At 41.2% G+C, this 19,040-nt stretch overlaps 1 protein-coding gene across 1 annotated transcript; it reads left to right on the top strand.

Annotated features, from left to right (window-relative positions):
- The first annotated feature begins 854 nt into the window (after positions 1–854).
- On the top strand, positions 855–18,646 carry LOC102144231 (aldo-keto reductase family 1 member C15-like). Its single transcript, XM_065521386.2, has 6 exons — positions 855–1,028; positions 6,629–6,796; positions 8,876–8,953; positions 9,766–9,888; positions 15,081–15,190; positions 15,969–18,646. Exons 1-6 carry the CDS (start codon positions 855–857, stop codon positions 16,252–16,254), a joined length of 939 nt encoding a protein of 312 aa, XP_065377458.1. The 3' UTR covers positions 16,255–18,646.
- The last annotated feature ends 394 nt before the right edge of the window (positions 18,647–19,040 follow it).

The following is a 19,040-nucleotide window of genomic DNA, read 5'->3' as shown; positions in this document are numbered from 1 at the left end:
CACCTCTGAACCTCCTCAGGGCTGCCACCCTGCACCTGTCCACAAGCCGCCAAGCGTGAACTCTCCCTGTGGCCACGATGCCGGCCTGCTGTGCTGCTGTGTTCTGTGACTAGAGCGTTTGTCACTCAGCTGGGCACAGCTGTACTCTGCTGAGGAAGGCTCTGCTGTTAGTCCCAGCCCTGAGGGGAGGGATGACGATTGCTTTGCTGCTCTGTTTGAGTGCAACGTGGGCCTCTCAGTTTCCCACTGCAAAAAACAGTGTTGGATGCAACCTTTAATAAGGATTTAGAAACAGTTTGGAGATCGCAGAAAATAAGAACAGAGCACAAAAAAACCTAAAAACCCCAATGTTCCTACGCTTAGAGTTCAATTTCATTCATTCCACAAATATTTATTGAGCACTGACCACGTACTAGGGAGCTCTTCTAGGTGTGGTGATTAGTGTTGGAGAAGTCGGTCAATAAATATGAAAACACACCACAAAATGAGTGAATAATTCAGGCAATTGCTCTGGTCACAATTGTTCTGAAGAAACTAAAACAGAGGAGTGGGATGGAGACACAGTGGGGACTGGGGAGCTACTTTGATTAGAGGGGCACAGGGACAAAGGCATCACCAAGAAGGTGAGATTGAAGCCAAAAACCAATGATGAGAGAGGGGGTGACAGGAGGCTCTGGACAACCTCTACACAGGTAGGTACAAGTCTCTATGTGACTCCCACATTTTCCTAGAGAAGAACTTGACAAGGACATGGCCATCTTGTTACAGGGGCAGGGAGTGAGCCTCAGGAGATCTCAGTTGAGTCTGCACCTTTGCTTGGGATGCAGGACCTGGGAGAGGTGGCTCAGAGCAGCATGAAGGCCTTGGCCTCGGGGGAGGGGGCAGGCCTGGGAGTGAGGGGCGTTGAGCAGCCCCAGAACACTGACTATTATGAGAATGACCCGCTGCTATGGCCTCCCTTTGCCCCATGCAATGGATGGAATCTTTCCATGTCCATCAAAGCCATATATGAAGCCTTAACCCCCAAGGTAATGCTATGTGGTGGTGGGTCTTGTGGGTCTTGTGACTGGGTTGTGAGGGTGGAACCCTCATGAATGGGATTAGAGCCCCTCTCAGTCCATTTATTGTTGCTATAAAGGAGAACTTGAAGCTGGGTAATTTCTAGAGAAAAGTGTATTCAGCTCAGTTCTGCTGGCTGGAAGTTTCAGGTTTGGGCTTCTGGTGAGAGCCTCAGGCTGCTTCCGAGCATGGAAGAAGGTGAAGGGGAGCTGGTGTGTGCAGAGATCGCCTGGTGAGAGGGAAGCAGGAAGGAGGGGAGGGGCCAGGTTCTGTTTAACAACCAGCTCTCTTGGGAACTAATAGAGTAAGACCTCACCCCTCCCCAGAGAGGGCATTCATGTATTCATGAGGGGCCAACCCCATGACCCCAAACCTCCCATTAGACTCCACCTCCAACAATGCAGGTCATGCCTCAACATGGGATTTGGAAGGGACAAACGTCCAAACTACACCAGTGCTTTTGATAAAATAGCCCCCAGAGAGAGAGATCTCATGCCCATTTCGCCATATGAGGACAGTGAAAGGACAGCTGTCCGTGACGCAGGACGCAGGCCCCTGCCAGACCCTGAGTCTGCCAGCACCTTGATCTTGGACTTTTAGCTTTCAGATCCGTGAGATATCTATGTCTTTTGTTTATAAGCCACCCAGTGTACAGTACTTTGTCACAGCAGCCTTAACGAACCAGACTCCCAGTCAGAAGGCGTGGTCTGAACCAGACTTTTCAGAGGGCATTTTGATAACTCTGAAAGGTGATCTTTTTGGCTCCCTGCTTGTGTGGGGTGGTAAAGGAGGGGTGAGGTGTGTTTTTCCAGTGAGTCGGGCTGCATTTCTCTTTGTTGCTTGACAATGGACTCCCTTTTATTCAGAGAGGATTGTATGGGTGTGTCTTAGTCTGTTTCCTGTTGCTGTAACAGAATAGCTGAGACTGAGTGACTCATAAAAAATAGAAAGTTATTTGGCTCAGTCTTGGAGGCCTGAAAGTCCCAGATCACAGGACCCACATCTGGTGAGGACATCTGTGCTGTGTCATCCCATGGCAGAAGGCAGGGAGCGCGAAAGCAGGGGTAAGAGGATGACAGAACAAGAGAGGGCCGAAATGACTTTTACAGTAACCCACTCTCATGATAATGGACCCATTTTCGCAATCATGAGGTCAGTGCTTCGTGAGAGCAGGGCCGTTATGACCTAGTGACCTCTTAGAGGGCACATCTCTTTACACTCTGCATTGGGGATTATACTTTCAACACATGGACACATTCAAACCACAGCGAGGTGTTTGGCGTTTTATCGCCATGCCATGTTCACGTTTCTCTCGTAACCCTGGGTTACCCTTTCCTCGTGAATTGCCGCGTGCTTGCTGAACTCTTGTTCTGTATGGTTAAATCTCCTAGCAGAGTTTTGGGACTCTATCCAACTCTTTGTCGTTTTGCTGTAAATAATGACTTTTCTTGCCGTCCAGCAAAATGTTTTAAAACAAGATGATACTTGATATGGAAGGGTTCAAACATCCTTTATTGCTCTGATAAATAACTCACTTGGTGTGGGAAAGAAGAAATTTTTATCCCCTCATCATCCTATCTGGTGGTCCCCACTAAAGAAAACCCGCCAGGATTTCCTTCAGTGCAGCTAAAAGGGTGGAGCCGATAGCGGAGACTTGCTCTGAGGGGAGAACAAACTTGCTCAGTTCTTGAAGGCCTCAGTTTTTAGCTGGCTTGTGGGCTGAGGCCAGCCTCAGTTCCTCTCCATGTGTGCCTCTCCAACAAACCCACTCATTTTATCAAAGCCTGCAAGCTGAGAAGACTGCTGAGTTGGTTAGCGTGATTGAAGTGGCAATCCTGTCTTTCCTAACGATGGAAAGAGTACTTTTTTTGGAGTTACAGTATTCTATTGGTTAGAATAAAGACACAAGTACCAGCCATACTCAAGAAGAGAGGTTTACCCAAGGGCATGAGTACCAGGAGGCAGGGATCTAGTGGAACGTCTTGCCACCTGCCCACTTCCTGTCTCATGAACAATGAGCTCCCTCGGTTCATGAGACAAGGAGCTCCATCCTGTCTCGTTAGTAGTCTTCTAGAAGTCTTAGAAAATAAAAAAATGCTGGGAAACCAGAGACAATCATCTTTCCAATTACAAAGGGAAGATGGATTCTGAAAACGATATACCATAAGGCATGACATCAAATCTAGAAATGTTTTAGGATAATGTTTAATGCAAGTGTAATGAGAATAGGGCCAGGGAGCACGAAGTCCTGCTATGGCTTCACTAAGAATGAAACTGGCCCATTTTCTTTCACTACTAAGTTCATAGATTCCTGAATCAGAAGTAGGGGAGAAACAGTGTTTTTTTACATTAGCCAAGCATTTAGTGCAAAATACAGTTAAATATTGGAGGAATGTTAGACAAATTTTTTAGCCTGTTGAATTGTGGACTCCAGGCAGTTCACATCAATGAAGACAGAATTTTCTTGTGACTTGATACAGAACATCTCTGTTTAGTGCAAAAGCTTTAGCAATGGAATATAAAAGGATATTCTCATCAAATTTATAGCAAACACAATGTTGAGATAAATGCAACCAATTGGACTCATGGAATCAGACAGAGTCCTGACCTTGACCAGCCGGAGGATGAGTTGAAAGTAAGATAAATTATAATTGTATGTTTCACAATTGGCTGTAAAATACCAATGGCACAAATACAGGTTGCAAGAAGCACAACATAATAGAAGCATTAAAGAAAACATGAGTTAGGTGTTTTATCTAGCAGAAGTTCCTTATTAGTTGAGAATGTAATTTGAATGATGTGGTTTCTTGGTCTGGATGGTAGAAGCTATAATAATAAAGGGTATGCAGGGAAGGGTATCAACTTCATCTAGGGAAGTCATAGAAGGAGTCATAAAGGATGTGTGGTTGGAGGAGGTGCATTTTGGATAAGTAAGAAGTCATTAAACTGCTGAAAACTAGGTGGGATAGAGAAAGTTGTTCCAGAAAGAGGCAATGGCTGAAGGAAAGGCAAGAATACAGACATTTATCTATGATTTCAGACAAGTTTTTCGCACCAAAAGGATTCAAGAAAACAAGACAATGAGAATCAAAACATGAAATGGGCCTTGGTACAGACGACAAAGATAATGAAAGTAGGAGTAAGTCTTCCTAAGAAATGTTGTTACATGTGTGCTTGGGACCAGGTGTCAGGCTTTGTTCAAGAAATTTTCAGCGAAGTATTGTTATGGGATTTATGATGAAAGGAATGGTGAGGAAGTTAACTTAGGTCCTCTGGGAAAATCAGTGTTTAGAATCACTAGCCTGACGATAGTTTTATACCTTGTAAAATAAGTCTGGTGCAATTATCAAAGACATATTTGCATGCTTTTTAAAGAACTTTTATTTTAAGTTCAGGGGTACATGTTCAGGATGTCCAGGTTTGTTACATATGTAAAGCTGGAAGTATTTGCCAGGGAGTTTCGACCATCCAAACCTTTTGTCATGTAAGAAGACACTGTGATTTGAAACATTAGGTAATTCGATGGGAAGACTTAGGGGGTACAACATCACAGTAAGGACTGAATTGTGTTTCTCACCAAACACACCATACAGTCATCCACTCAGTTCACACCATACAGTCATCCACTCAGTTCACACCATACAGTCATCCACTCAGTTCACACCATACAGCCACCCACTCAGTTCATGGCAGAGAACTTGAAGTGTCACACTCTGGTCACAGTAATGTAAGGACAGCTTTAGGGTTGCTTTGGAGGGATTACCCCCAAAATGAGAGACCAGTGGATGGGCTCAATCTTGGTAGAACTCTGTCATGAGATATCACTAGATAACAGCTGCCAGAAAGGGTCAGTAGGTTTCCAATGGCATAATTATCCATTTCATCCATTAGGCATAATGTGTGTCTTATATATGTTTTATGTAATGTTTATTACTCTTAGAAAAGACAGAAAAGTGCCGTAGAGAATAGAACAAAATTCCCCATAACCCCCTCGTTTACCGTAATAAATTGTACTACATGCATATGCTTAATATTCAGACGTTTTAAATGCACTAAGTGAAAAAGAAGCTTCCTTAATTCTCTAATTGGTGTTTTTACCTTAAGTCGCTGCAGGAATGAGAAGTTTTTTTCCTGCATGTGTGTTCTCTGTGTTTTGTCCTGCTGTTCTAGGAAGCTTGCTAGGGCAGAATCTCAGATTTAGTCATTAAACTATCCCCTGTTTGAAATTTGAGGCAGAGCATGTACATATTATTGTCCAAACGTTGCAATACCAGCTTGGTGAGGTGACATCTGTGTCCTGGGTGAAACCAGGCCAACTATTGACTGGAACACTTACTAATAACACAAACATATTTTGCATGTTATATGTATGATATATTGTATTCTTCTAATACAGTAAGCTAGAGAAAAGTAAGTTAGAGAAAAGAAACTCTTATTAAGAAACTCATAAGGAAGAGATGATATATTTGCTATTCATTAAGTGGTAGTAGATTGTTACAAAGGTCCTAATCCTTGTCATCTTCACACTGTGTAGGCTGAGGAGGAGGAGGAAGAGGAAGGGTTGGGGTTGCTATCTCTGGGGTGGCAGAGGCAGAAGAGGTGAAGGAGTGGGAAGGGAGGCAGGAGAAGCAGGCACACTTTGTAATTTTGATTGAAAAAAAATCATGTATAAGTGGGACTGTGCAGTTTAAACCTGTGTTGTTCAAGGGTCAGCTGTATATATGTGTAGTGTGTGTGTGTGTGTGTGTGTGTGTGTGTGTGTGTATCAATTGACCTGTCCTTCCTATTGAGTGACTTAGTAAATTTCTCCCACTATCAGAAGTTTACCTGTTGGTTATTCTTGTACAATTGATTCCTATGGAATGAGATGTGATTTTTCCATGCTCCAGGGTGAAGCCCACTCCACTAATTTATTTGGGAGCAGAAACTTACAGGAGGTTAGTTGCTGTCCTCAGAGTGTGCAGGTCTATCATGGAAACCCACGTGATCCAAAGGGGAGAAGGAGGCCAGCAGATAGTGAAGATGCTATTGGGTAGCAAAGACATGGGCTCAACCTAAATGCCTGTCCTTGGTAGACCAGATAAAGAAAATGTGGTACATAAACACCATGGAATACTATGAAGCCACAAAAAAGAACTAGATCATGTCCTTGAAGGATGAAGTTTGAGGCCCTTATCCTAACCAAACTAACACAGAAACAGAAAAACAAATACCGCATGTTCTCACTTACAGGTAGGAGCTGAACAACACCCAGGGATACTGGGAGGGGAATGACAGACACCGGAGCCTATTTGAAGTTGGAGGGTGGGTAGAAGGAGGGAATCAGAAAAAATATTTGTCAGGTACTATGCTTATTACCCAGCTGACAAAATAATCTGTATACCAAACCCCTGTGACGCAGTTTATCCATATGACAAAGCTGCACATGTGCCCTGAACCCAAAGTAAAAGATCAAACAAAAAAAAAAAAAAGAAAAAAAAGAAAAAAGAAAAAGAAAATGCCACTATGGAAATCTATGGATTTTCTCTGAGTCAGGCAGATCATTGACTCCTCTTACTCCTGTTTATAGACCCCCAAGAGCAAGGCTGGTGAAACCACCAAAGTGGCTATTGATGTAGGCTTCCGTCACATTGATGCAGCGTTCTTCTACCAAAACGAGGAGGAGCTCGGAAAGGCCATTCGAGAGAAGATTGCTGATGGCACTGTGAAGAGAGAAGACATTTTCTACACTACCAAGGTGAAAGTTCTGTGTGTGCAGTGGCCAGAGACCTCCGTCAGTTCGGATATATTATTTAGAAAAACAATGTGGTCTCAGTTTGAACAATGTATTTCCCTAATATTGTGAAGGCACATTATCAAAACATTGGAACAATGTATTTATTACCTAATATTGTGAAGGCACATCATCAAAATATAGAAGAGGCTGTAGTTTTGCTCTGAAATGTGTGAAAGGTGGGACACAGTTCTTCAATGTCTCTGAGCAGTAGATATTATTCCTATATAAAATGATATTGATAATACTTAAGTCATTGTTATACGTTTACCCGAGGCACTCTGGAGCCACTCCATTAATTCTTCAGTAATTATTCTCAGGACGTATCAAGTGAGGTTGGGATATTGTTCAGAAAAAAGAGCCAGACTAGGAAATATTTTTTTCTTTTTCAACTCGGCATTGAGTTTCCTGAATGTTATAACATTTTCCTAGCGTGGAAAACCTTTCTTCCAATGTAAACAAAGCTTTGGTTTCTGGAGATATATCCTATGCATGCTTACACTGATGACAACCTGTTGTTAGGATGCATCTCTCAGCAGAATTGTTTTGAGGAATTCATTATACAGGACAGTAGATTCCATTCCCTCTGTCCTGACATTTCTTGACTGCTCTCAGAGGATGATGCCATTAACCCTTGATGCATTAAAGTTGATTTTCCTACTCCATCTAAGTTTTATTCACAGTTTTCTTACATTGCAGTCTTTCAAGTAAATCTCAGCGTCTCATCAAGGATGTAATTTACCCTGAATAACACAAACGTAGCCCCAGCTCTTTTAGTTTTAGACCACAGTGTTTTGTTACTCACGTGTCAATTTCTAACTGTTATGTTTAATTTTGGTCCCCACATATGTGAAATCATATGCTACTTTTTCTTTTGTTCACTGCAGCTTTGGACAACTTTCTTTAGGCCAGAATTAGTTTGCCCAGCCCTGGAGAGGTCACTGAAGAAACTTCAACTGGACTATGTCGATCTCTTCATTATCCACAATCCATTGGCTATGAAGGTCAGCTTTTGTTTTTCCCTTCTTATGCCCCAGACAGTTTTATCACCGTTATTAGCACCTCCATTGTCTCATTCCAGCTTGATTTCCTGGGTTCTTTCTGAGAGAGGTAGGTTTGAGTGAATTGCATAGAATTGCTAAATCATTCACGAGTCTCCTTCACAGCCGAGTGACATTGAAATTTTCTGTCTGTGCTCATCCTCCAGCCTTAAGCGAGATGCAGGTTCGATGATCTCACTTCCTCTGTGCTAGAAAGATGAGGGCACTGCCCTGCATTTCTTAATGATTATGTTCCTGAGTGTAGGTTCTGAGCTATTAGGTTACTACAGACCACAGAGATACAACGTGAAATCTCCACCTCTTTATGGTGAGGGTTTCTCCCATATGTACCCCTCAGCCCCCAGCAGAGAGATGTACCCGGGGTGGCACATGTGGCACAACTGGACTCCTTTGGGCTTCACTGATCCAACCTCTTATCATAGTGGACATTGACTAAGCACATCTGATGTCCTCATTATCTGAGTTGGGTGAGCATAAACTGAGGCTAAACACACTGATCAATAGTTATGGTAAGCTCTGTCCTCCACACCAGCCTGTCCTTCGGAAATGAAATAAATTTCAACTGTAGGGACAGCATTCTTAGTGAAGTGTGGGGGTGTATGGAGGAAGGAGCCTGCAGATAACTGTGGAGAAAAAGTGTTTTGCTACCGTCTCTCAGATTGTTCTCATCTTTCTTTTTTCCCATGTCTTCTCTTACCGACCCGCTCCACACACGCACATGCACATCCACACCTATCCTTATCTACACACATGCACTCACGCATACACACATATGCACACAGGCACACGCACATGCACGCATGCATACACACATCTGCGCATGCAGACACACGAGCACACACATCCACACACATGCACACATGCATGCTCAGATTAATAACCACAGCCTCCTGAAAGTGGTGTGGTTAAGCTCCTTAAGCACCAGAAAAGGAATTCTCATACAAAACCTTCTTCTTTATCCTCTGTTTTCTCTGTTTTCCAGTCTGGGGAGGAATTGCTGCCTAAGGATGCCAGTGGAAACATTATTTTTGACACTGTGGACCTTCGTGACACATGGGAGGTATGTTCTGCTGCAGACACCAGGCAGCACTGTGTGGGGAGGTTGGAATCACAGAAGGAGGGGTCCAAAGAGATGCGGTTTTCGCTCCAGCAGTCCTCTGGCCTCAGACGTGAAACTTCTCTGCGCCTCCGAGTTCTCATCGGTGAAGTGAGGGAGTGGAATGAGATGACCCCTATGGTCCATGTTTAATTTTAACTTCTATGGCTCCTCATAGACATGGAAGCAGCTTTACCCCTGAGATCAGGTTGAGGACACGAGCCCTAAAGAGGAGTCAGTATAGAGAAGCACAAAAGGAGTCAGCACTTTATCCCAGGACAGAAACGCATCACAGAGGAGGAACAGCTGCGGCCTGACTCAGCAGGAGGGTGGAAGGAGCAGGACAGTGAACCTGCCCTTGCAACACCTATACCATTCATTTGTTTTTATCATTGTAGAAAGAGGCAGCAACAGACCCTTTACTAGAGGAAAGGCTGAGAGTTTCTTTTGCCCTTGACTGTGGTGTAGTTTGTTAACTATTGCATCCTAACAGCAAAATAGGTACCATAGAAGTAAGTGGGACAGGTAAGAGGAAATGGAAAAACAGCTTTATGTTTATTTGGTGTCCCGAGTGTGCATGTAATAGAATTAAGGAGACAAATATGTATACGGAACAAGAAAGGGCATTCAAAATTAATTTATTCAAGGGCTAAAACTGTTTGATTCATTATAATTGTAATATATCATAAGTCAGATTTTCAGTTTATAAAAAATCAGTGACAAATGAAATGGACAAACTACAGCAAAGGTCTACCATCCATTCCCTTCCTTCCCAGGCCCTGGAGAAGTGCAAAGACGCAGGTCTAACCAAGTCCATTGGGGTGTCTAATTTCAATCGCAAGCTGCTGGAACTCATCCTCAACAAGCCAGGGCTCAAGTATAAGCCCACCTGCAACCAGGTGAGCCCTTAGCCTACCGGGGCCTTCTCTGACTTTCTGCTCTTCACACACTTGCCACTTAATCATGCTTCCAAGTTTCTGGCTTTATATCACCTGTGTAGATGGCAGTTCCTTTCACAGAAAGAGAAAATACTAGAGAAAAAGCAGTTTGAGTGGAGCAGAAGAGCCTGACTTCAGGTCTTTGGGGATGGGTGTGAAGTTCCTATGAGACGGCCAAGTGGAGGCAGAGTTGGGAGGTGGTTGCTTTGGTCTGGAGCTCAGGGGGTGGTCTAGGTGGAGATACAGATGTTTGGAATCATTGCTTTATAGATGTAACAACTCACAGACAAGGATTAGCTCTCCTAGGGAAAGTTCATGGAATGAAAAGGAATAGGCAGGAAAGTTCACAGCAGAGGGTGAGGCAGGGAGGCACTGGCAAGGAGATTGAACAGGAGCTGCCAGACAGGTGGAGACAACCAGGAGACTGTGGTATCAGGAGCCAAAGAAAGAGCATTGAAGTGGCTTGAGTCAGACATAGGTGGATCCTACTGTGAGCAAATACTCCAATAGGGAAGGATAAAGGGGGCTGGATTTAGTGGCATAGAGGTTATGGGAAGCCATGCAGGGCCTGCTTCAGAGTGGTGAGCACTGAAGCCAGATCAGAGGAAAGGAATGAGAAAGAGGAGGTATATAAATTATAATTAAAACATGATTTTTTTTTTTTTGAGACGGAGTCTTGCTCTGTTGCCCAGCTGGAGTGCAGTGGCTGGATCTCAGCTCACTGCAAGCTCCGCCTCCCGGGTTCCCACCATTCTCCTGCCTCAGCCTCCCGAGTAGCTGGGACTACAGGCGCCCGCCACTAGTTTTTTGTATTTTTTAGTAGAGACGGGGTTTCACCGTGTTAGCCAGGATGGTCTCGATCTCCTGACCTCGTGATCCACCCGTCTCGGCCTCCCAAAGTGCTGGGATTACAGGCTTGAGCCACCACGCCCGGCCTAAAACATGATTTTTAAAGAAACATCCTATACAGCCAAATATCAAACATGATTTATGACATTGTTAAGTAAAGCTTTGTGTAGACCATTTTGATAATTATACGAAAAGCAGTTCAAAAATGTATACTCTTTGTCTTAGTTTTATATTCCTAGGGATATTTGTAGACAATCAAAATGTGTTAAAAACTCCCATCTATATTATATAGTGATATAATATATATTAACATATATATATATATATAATTTCTAAAAACCAAAGCTTAGAATTTTGAATTTCCACAAATGAGGAAATAAAGTTCTGATGGCTTCATAGAGACCTTTGAGAGGATATTATGGAGACTAATAGCAAAGAGGGAAAGCTTGTAATACTATATCAAAAGCATATCAGAGAATTATATGCTATTCTGTTTTTCAGGATGCTTTTAAGCCAAAAGAAACAGAAAACTCAACTCAAACAGGCTTAAAGTTGATTCACTTATAGAAAGTTTGGGTCTTGGTTGTTGTAGAAGCTGTAAGATGCTTTCTTGAAATGAACATATTTTGTCTGTGCTCCATGTTTTTTAGCTTCGGAATGGCTCCTCATGGCAGTTGGGGGATAGGTCTCCTCATTCATGTTCAGCACAGCAGAGAGGGTTTTCTGGGGCTGTTTCTAAAGACAGAAGAATAATTTTCACAGAAGTTTTCTACCAATTTTTTTCTCATGTGTCATTGGCTTGAACACCATAATGTACCTTTCATAAACCAATTAATGTAAGAGAAAGTAAGTTCATGACACAAACGTGTAACTGGCTTCTTCTGGGGCACAGAAGCTGAATATGGAGGAAGGGAGAATAAATGAATAAAATCAGGATTCTTATAAAATATGTTAATCTATACTATTCAATATATATGTTAATTTTAAATTATTTAACATCTTAAGAACAATAAAAATGACTAAAATTAAGCATACAAAATGATTAGAGGTTGCTACATGGTTCTGGTAAAATTCTAGGTGATCTGGTATTTTTTCCTATATCTAACATGAAAATATTTCTTTTATTACTTTTAAAAGTTTTTATTTTTGTAAAATTTTAAAAAAGATATAGAGAATATGAGTTCAAAAAGTTCATGGAAAAATGGAATTAAAAGACGTTAATAAAGGTATCAACTATTTTTCAACACAAGCTTTACCAAATTCAGTATAGTTTTTAAAGCATAACTATATGCTTATGAGTATATGAACTAAGTATGTGAACTAATAGCAAATAGTAGCCATTTAGTTCATCTCTAAATAACTGAGAGTCCCGGTAATTTAATCACGTCAATGTATTCTTTATTTTTTACATTATTAACTGTAAAAAAAAGTCTCTGTTAAAGATTCTTAAAGATTCAGACACAAAAAGAACTCAGAAAGAGCCAAATCAGGACTGTAATGTGGATGACTAATGATTTTTCTGTCAGAATTCTTGCAAAATTGCCCTTGCTTGATGAAAAAAATGAGTAGGAGCATTGGTATGGTGAAAAATAATCTTTGGTGAAGCTTTTATGTTTTGTTTTGTTTTGTTTTGAGATGGAGTCTCGCTCTGTCACCCAGGCTGGAGTGCAGTGGTGCGATCTCGGCTCACTGCAACCTCTAACTTCTGGGTTCAAGCTATTCTCCTGCCTCAGCCTCCCAAGTAGCTGGGATTACGGGCGACCACCACCACGTCCTGCTAATTTTGTGTATTTTTAGTAGAGACAGGGTTTCACCGTGTTAGCCACGATGGTCTTGATCTCCTGACTTGTGATCAGCCCACCTTGGCCTCCCAAAGTTCTGGGATTACAGGCGTGAGCCAACGCGCCTGGCCCTGGTGAAGATTTTTGTGGGTATTTTCATACTAAAACTGGCTAATTTTCTCAAAACAGTTGTTATTCTTCTTTAGCCCTCTGGAGAGTCAATAAGCAAAATGCCCCAAGCATCCCAAAAAACTTGCTATAACCTTTTTTCTTGACCAATCTCCTTTTGCTTTGGCTGGACCATTTCCACATCTTGGTAGCAATTGCTTTGATTTTGCTTTCTCTTCAGGATTGTACTGGCAAAGCCATGTTTCACCTCATGTTACAATTCTTTGAAGATGCTTCAGGATCTTGATCTCACTTACCTAAAATTTCCTTGGAAAGCTTTGCTCCTGTCTGTAGCTGATCTGACCACAACAGTTTCATCACCTATGAATTGGAAAGTTCACTCAACTTAAATATTTCAGTCACTATAGTGTAAACTGAACCAGTTGAGATATCTGTGGTGTTGGTTATCATTTCTGCTGTTAATCATTGGTCGTCTTTAATTAGGGCACTAGTAAGATACATTTTTTTTCCTGAAAATTGTTATGAATGGTATGCCATTGTGGGCTTCATCTTCAACATCATCTTGTTCCTTCTTAAAATCAATTATTCATTTGTGAACTTCTGATTTCTTTAGGGGATTTTGCCCATAAATTTTGTGTAAAGAGTCAATAATTTCACCATTCTTCCACCCATGTTTCACAATATATTTGATTTTTGTTCTTCAATTTAGCAGAATTCATGTTTCTCTGATAGGGGAGTTGTCTTATCTTTCTCAATACCTCAAACTAGATCCTGTTTAGACATGTCATAACAAGTTAGTACAAGTTTATTTTGGTGCATTTTTTTTTTGAAATCCATGTATAGTTTCTACATAATGCACATTTTCAATCAATTTTTTGAATATCCCCTCACGTTATAATCATTTTCTTTTTATGTACCCATCCTCACACTTAAGCAATAATTATTTCACAACCAAACATATTACATAGATAATTCTACCTCCGTATTATTTTGAAGCAGACATTATATCATTTTATCTGAAAATGTTTAAAAAAATCTCTAAATCTTTAAACATTGCCAGAATCTTTTTATACCACTTGAAATGGTAGCAATAATTTCTTGTTATTACTAAATATCATGAGTGCTGAAATATAATTTTATCATATTTTTACAGTTGATTCATTTAAATTGGTGTGGAAATAAGGCCCATACATTGCAATTGGATGATATGTCTCATAAATCACTCTTTTTTTTTTTTTTTTTTTTTGAGACCTAGTCTCAATCTGTCTTCAGGCTGGAGTGCAGTGGCATGATCTCAGCTCACTGCAACCTCCACCTCCCAGGTTCAAGCGATTCTCCTGCCTCAGCCTCCTGAGTAGCTGGGATTACAGGCATGCACCGCTATGCCTGGCTAATTTTTGTATTTTTAATAGAGATGGGGTTTCATCACGTTGGTCAGGCTGGTCTCAAACTCCTGACCTCACAGTCTGCCCGCTTTGGCCTCCTAATGTGCTGGGATTACAGGTCTGAGCCACTGAGGCCGGCCAAATCACTCTATTAATAAGTTTGCTCTTTTTTTTTTTTTTTTTACTTCCCTCCTCCTCTTCCTCTTCTCCCTCCTCTGTCTTCTTCTGTTTATTCTCTTCCTCCTTCTTCTCCTCCTGCTCTTCTACCTTCTCTTCCTCCTCTTCTTCCGTGGCTCTCATTCTCACTCTGCCTCTTTCTTTCCTTCAATTTACTAATGAAAACTTAAGGCTTTTATTCCTGTAAAATTTTCCTCAGTATAGGATATACTGGTTGATCCAGTGATGTGATACAATTTAACATGTTCCTTTTGTACTTTCTGTAAATTGAAAGTTAGAGCTAAAGATTTGATCACATTTGGTTAACGTCATTTGAACTCGTGAATTTTAACAAATATGTCATTTTCCCAACCATTGTAGTTACTATTCTTTTTGATGCTCAACTTGCCATCATTTTGACCAGCAGGAGACTTTTCAAATGAGCTTCTTGGTCCTTTGACTTGCCTCATTTTTTTTAATGTTCTTTGCCATTTAGAATGTAAGCTGTTCTAGGCTGAACTTGTAGCTTCCCCAGTCAGAAATGGAATTAGCCATTTTTCTAAGAAATCTTGGTTTCTCTGAGTAGAAATGTCATGTAGAGACTATAATTTGGGGACAAGAGATTTTAATCATTTAAAAACACTAATTAAAAAAGAATATGTAAGTTATCGTATTAGTACGACCGCTGATGGAATTTGAAGGCATTTCAGAAGGTGCATGGGGAAAATCACCAATCTGAAATACATAGTACATATATTAATATAGTTCTAGATATTCCTTCAAAGCATTTTAAAATTTACATGTGGCTATTGGCTCATGTATTCTGACACCTTTTGGTCTTGAAAAATTACAGGTGGAATGTCACCCTTACCTCAACCAGAGCAAACTCCTGGAGTTCTGCAAGTCCAAGGACATTGTTCTAGTCGCCTACAGTGCCCTGGCATCTCACAGAGACCCAAACTGGTAATAAGAGTATCAAAGAGTTAATTTATATCAGCAACTCTATCGATTAAGAAACTTTTAGCATTTCATTATAGATAAAGTCAAACATATAACAGTGAACACAACAGTGTAGTGAATTCCCATGCAGCACCACTGAGCTTCAATGTCACCAACATTCCTTCCCTGCTGTTTCATTTGTATATCTGCCTTCTCCCAACCCCACTCCAATTTCAAAGTGATTTGAAGGTGAAATTTACATAGACTGTAATGCATATATGTTAGCTGTACAATTTTGATAAATGAATGTAGTTTGTAATCCACATTATTGTCATGATATAGAAACTTTCTCCCAAAAATGTTAATTTGTGTTCCTTCTGAGACAATTCCTCCCCACCTCTAGGCAACTATGTTCGTAATGTTTTCAGTCTTAGATTACTTTTGTCTGCTGTAGTACTTTATGTAAAGAAGTCATATATATTCTTTTGTGTAACTTCTTTTGCTCGACCTGTGAGATTCATTCCTGTAGTTGCATGTGTCTGTTCTTTCCATTTTACTGCTGTAAAATATTCCATTGTATGGACATGCACACCACAAGTTGTTTATCCATTCACCTATTGATGGGTAGTTTAGTTGTTTCCAGTTTGCCACAATTGCAAATGAATCTCTATGAATATTTATGAGACACTTTGAAACATACTATATTGTATCTTCTCCTCTTGTTGTCTGGGGCTTTGGGCAAAAGGGGTAGCACACTCTAGATTTTTCATCTATACTCTTCATATCTATTGCTTTTCTCCAGGATGGACCCAGATAGCCCATATCTCTTGGAGGAGCCAACCTTGAAATCCATTGCCAAGAAACACAATAGAAGCCCAGGCCAGGTTGTCCTGCGCTACCAGCTGCAGTGGGGGGTGGTGGTCCTGGCCAAGAGCTTCTCTGAGAAGGGAATCAGAGAGAACTTCCAGGTACAGGTCAAGTGGTTTTGCTCCAAAGTGAGCCATGGTCGCTGGTCTGGGCCATCTCTCTTCCACGGGGGAATGTGCCACATGTCATTCATGCCCATGCTTCTCTCCTCTGTGTGCTAAGGGAGGGGGTTAGGATGGAAGAGTATGAAGAGAGATCACTGGATTCACAGTTCTAAAGTTTATCACCTCTAGGACTGACTTTGCCACTCGCTAGTTGTGTGACACTAAGCAAATTTCAACTCCACCATTTTCATGAGTTTCAGGAGTTCTACATGGTAAATAACTTTAAGGACCCTCATTTCTCTCCTTCACCATCTCTATCTGACAAATCTCCATTTGTATTTTATGATCAAACTCAAATAGGATTACCTGCTTTGTTACATCTCATACATACATAACCATTGGGACAACGTAGCACATTTTTCACCACAATAGTGCCTGGCATGGTTCTGTTAGTGAGTCTTTTCCCTTTTAACTTAACATTGTTTTTCTCTAAGATGTCAGTGTGCTCTCTGGACTGTGAGACCCTAAATGCAGTGACTCCTTCTAGGTCATCTTTTATCACCTTTCCCCTGGCAGTGCCCCAAGCAGGTGGGAAGCTAGGTATAATTTCATAGACTGATCAAATTATTCATAGTAAATCAATGAGTAAAGATTTTGCCTGAAGACTTCCTCATATACACTCCAATCCATTAGATCAATCAGTGGTCTTTACTTTACTTTGTTTTGAATTCTAAAAGAATTTTTAAAGACTATGTATGCTGTTGTCCATGTAAAGATGGCAGCTGGAAAAATCAACATGAGTTTAGTTATTACAAAGGGTGATATTTGAAGCATATTTTCTAATGTATTTGTTTCACAACTTTGTAGCTCTAAATTTTTAAAGTTATACTAAAATCAAATAGGCAAATCTAAACCTTGCTACAATATAGAAAAAAAATCTTACTGTATTTTATTTTTCAATTTAACGTAACATGTTAATACATATCCCTGTGACAACCATGTCACTTCTGGAGTATATTTTAAGACGAATCACTGATGGGTAAATGTATGGGTGGATAGGTAGATAATGGGCAGATACAGGTAGGTAGAGAGAGAGAGAGAGAAAGAGAGAGAGAGAGAGAGAGAGACATTAGATAGATATGTAGATCATAGACGGATGGATAGATAGGGCTCTGAGTTTTCTGTCTTCTGCATGAAATAATGAACTTAATTTTTTTAAACCAAATATCTCTTTTCTTTGCTATTAAGGGATTCTTCATCAGGGGTTATGTGTCTATATGTTTTCAAATAAAAACAACTCTTGGCTTAAGTAAGATAAATATATTCAAAAAAGTTTTTTTTTTTTTTTTTTTTATTAGGAAGTAGTATTTGGTACTATTTAGTAGTAGCTGGAAATAGTATTTGGGGGCCTGCAATGAGCCAGTGGTATGGTGAAACAATTGATCAGGAAATGCTTTTCTAAGGCCAACAGATTCTTGGAGCAAGGTTGTCCTGTGTTCCAAGGCTTGCACAGTCAAAGACTGGGTCAAGTTCCAGGGGAAGTGAGTAAGGGAAATCCTCACCAAGTGTGGTCAAGTCAAGGAAGCAGGTATTTTGTCCAGATTTGCCTTTGTTTAGGATAAAGAATTTATTTTTTCTGTCTCAAGCAATTCTCTAGAAATGTCTAAGATTGATAAGTTGTCTTTCTTTTAGAAGTGGGCAGAGCAGGAGGGAGGTGGGATGGAAAAGTAGCAGAACTCAGGGGGAAGAGGTCTCGGGGGGAAGAGCTCTCACCTAGAGGCCAATGAGGACAGAAATACTTCCCATATTGCCATCCTTGCCTCTGCCCTCTGAAAGCCTTGTATTCCCAGGAAGAAGCTGCTGTCCTGGGGACAGGTTAATGTGTTTTCTTCCTTTCAGGTTTTTGACTTTGAGTTGACTCCAGAGGACATGCAAGCCATTGATGGCCTCAACAGAAATTTTCGATATGCTAAGTTACAATTGTAAGTCATGCTTGCAGATTCTTTCACAGGCTATTTTCTGTAATATGCAGGCAAACAGAGGAACACATCTTCCCTAAATCGGGAAGGCAGGCCAGATTGCAGGAATAGGTATGAAACAGGAGCTTCCCTATAGTCCTCATTTGGCTCAATCTCTGACCCAACAGGAATGTGAGTCTGTAAGTGAAACTGCTGATGTCTGCACCATTGTGAATGCACTTCTTCTACTTTTTTTGTTTTTTTTCAGAGACAAAGTCTTACTCTATTGCTTAGGCTGGAGTGCAGTGACACGATCTCAGCTCACTGCAACCTCCGCCTCCCAGGTTCAAGCAGTTCTCCTGCCTCAGCCTCCTGAGCAGCTGGGATGATAGGTGTGTGCCACCACGCCCAGCTAATTTTCATATTTTTAGTGGAGACGGGGTTTCACCATGTTGGTCAGTCTGGTCTTGAACTTCTGACCTCACGATCTGCCATTGCGCTCCAGCCTGGGCAACAGAGTGAGACTCTGTTAAAAAAAAAAAAAAAAAAAAGACCTTGTTGAAGGGTGCACATGGAGAGGAACTCAGCAGGGCCTCAGACCACCAGCCAGCGAGAAACTGAGGCTTTCATTCCAACAGCTCAGAAGCAGCTGGATTCTGCCAGGGATCCCATGACCTTGGAAGGAGCTCATTCCCCACTGAGACTTCAGGGACACCCTGCCTATGTGTTGTGCCTTCATTGCAGGGCATTGAGGATCCAAGCAGAGACATTAGCTCAGTTCTGTCTGGCTGCACACAAATCACTATAACCTTAGCAGCTTACAACCAACACAAGGGGAGAGAGTGCAAGTGGCAATTATAATACAGGATGACAGTCAAGGAGACAGAAGGACACGTGCAATCCTGGAAGATGGGGTGGAAGGAGTGTCAGAAAAGATGTTACAAT

Source organism: Macaca fascicularis, chromosome 9, assembly GCF_037993035.2.
Source record: "Macaca fascicularis isolate 582-1 chromosome 9, T2T-MFA8v1.1".
NCBI lineage: Eukaryota > Metazoa > Chordata > Mammalia > Primates > Cercopithecidae > Macaca > Macaca fascicularis.
The sequence above is the reverse complement of the archived record's forward strand: the minus strand, read 5'-3'. Positions and strand labels throughout refer to the sequence as shown.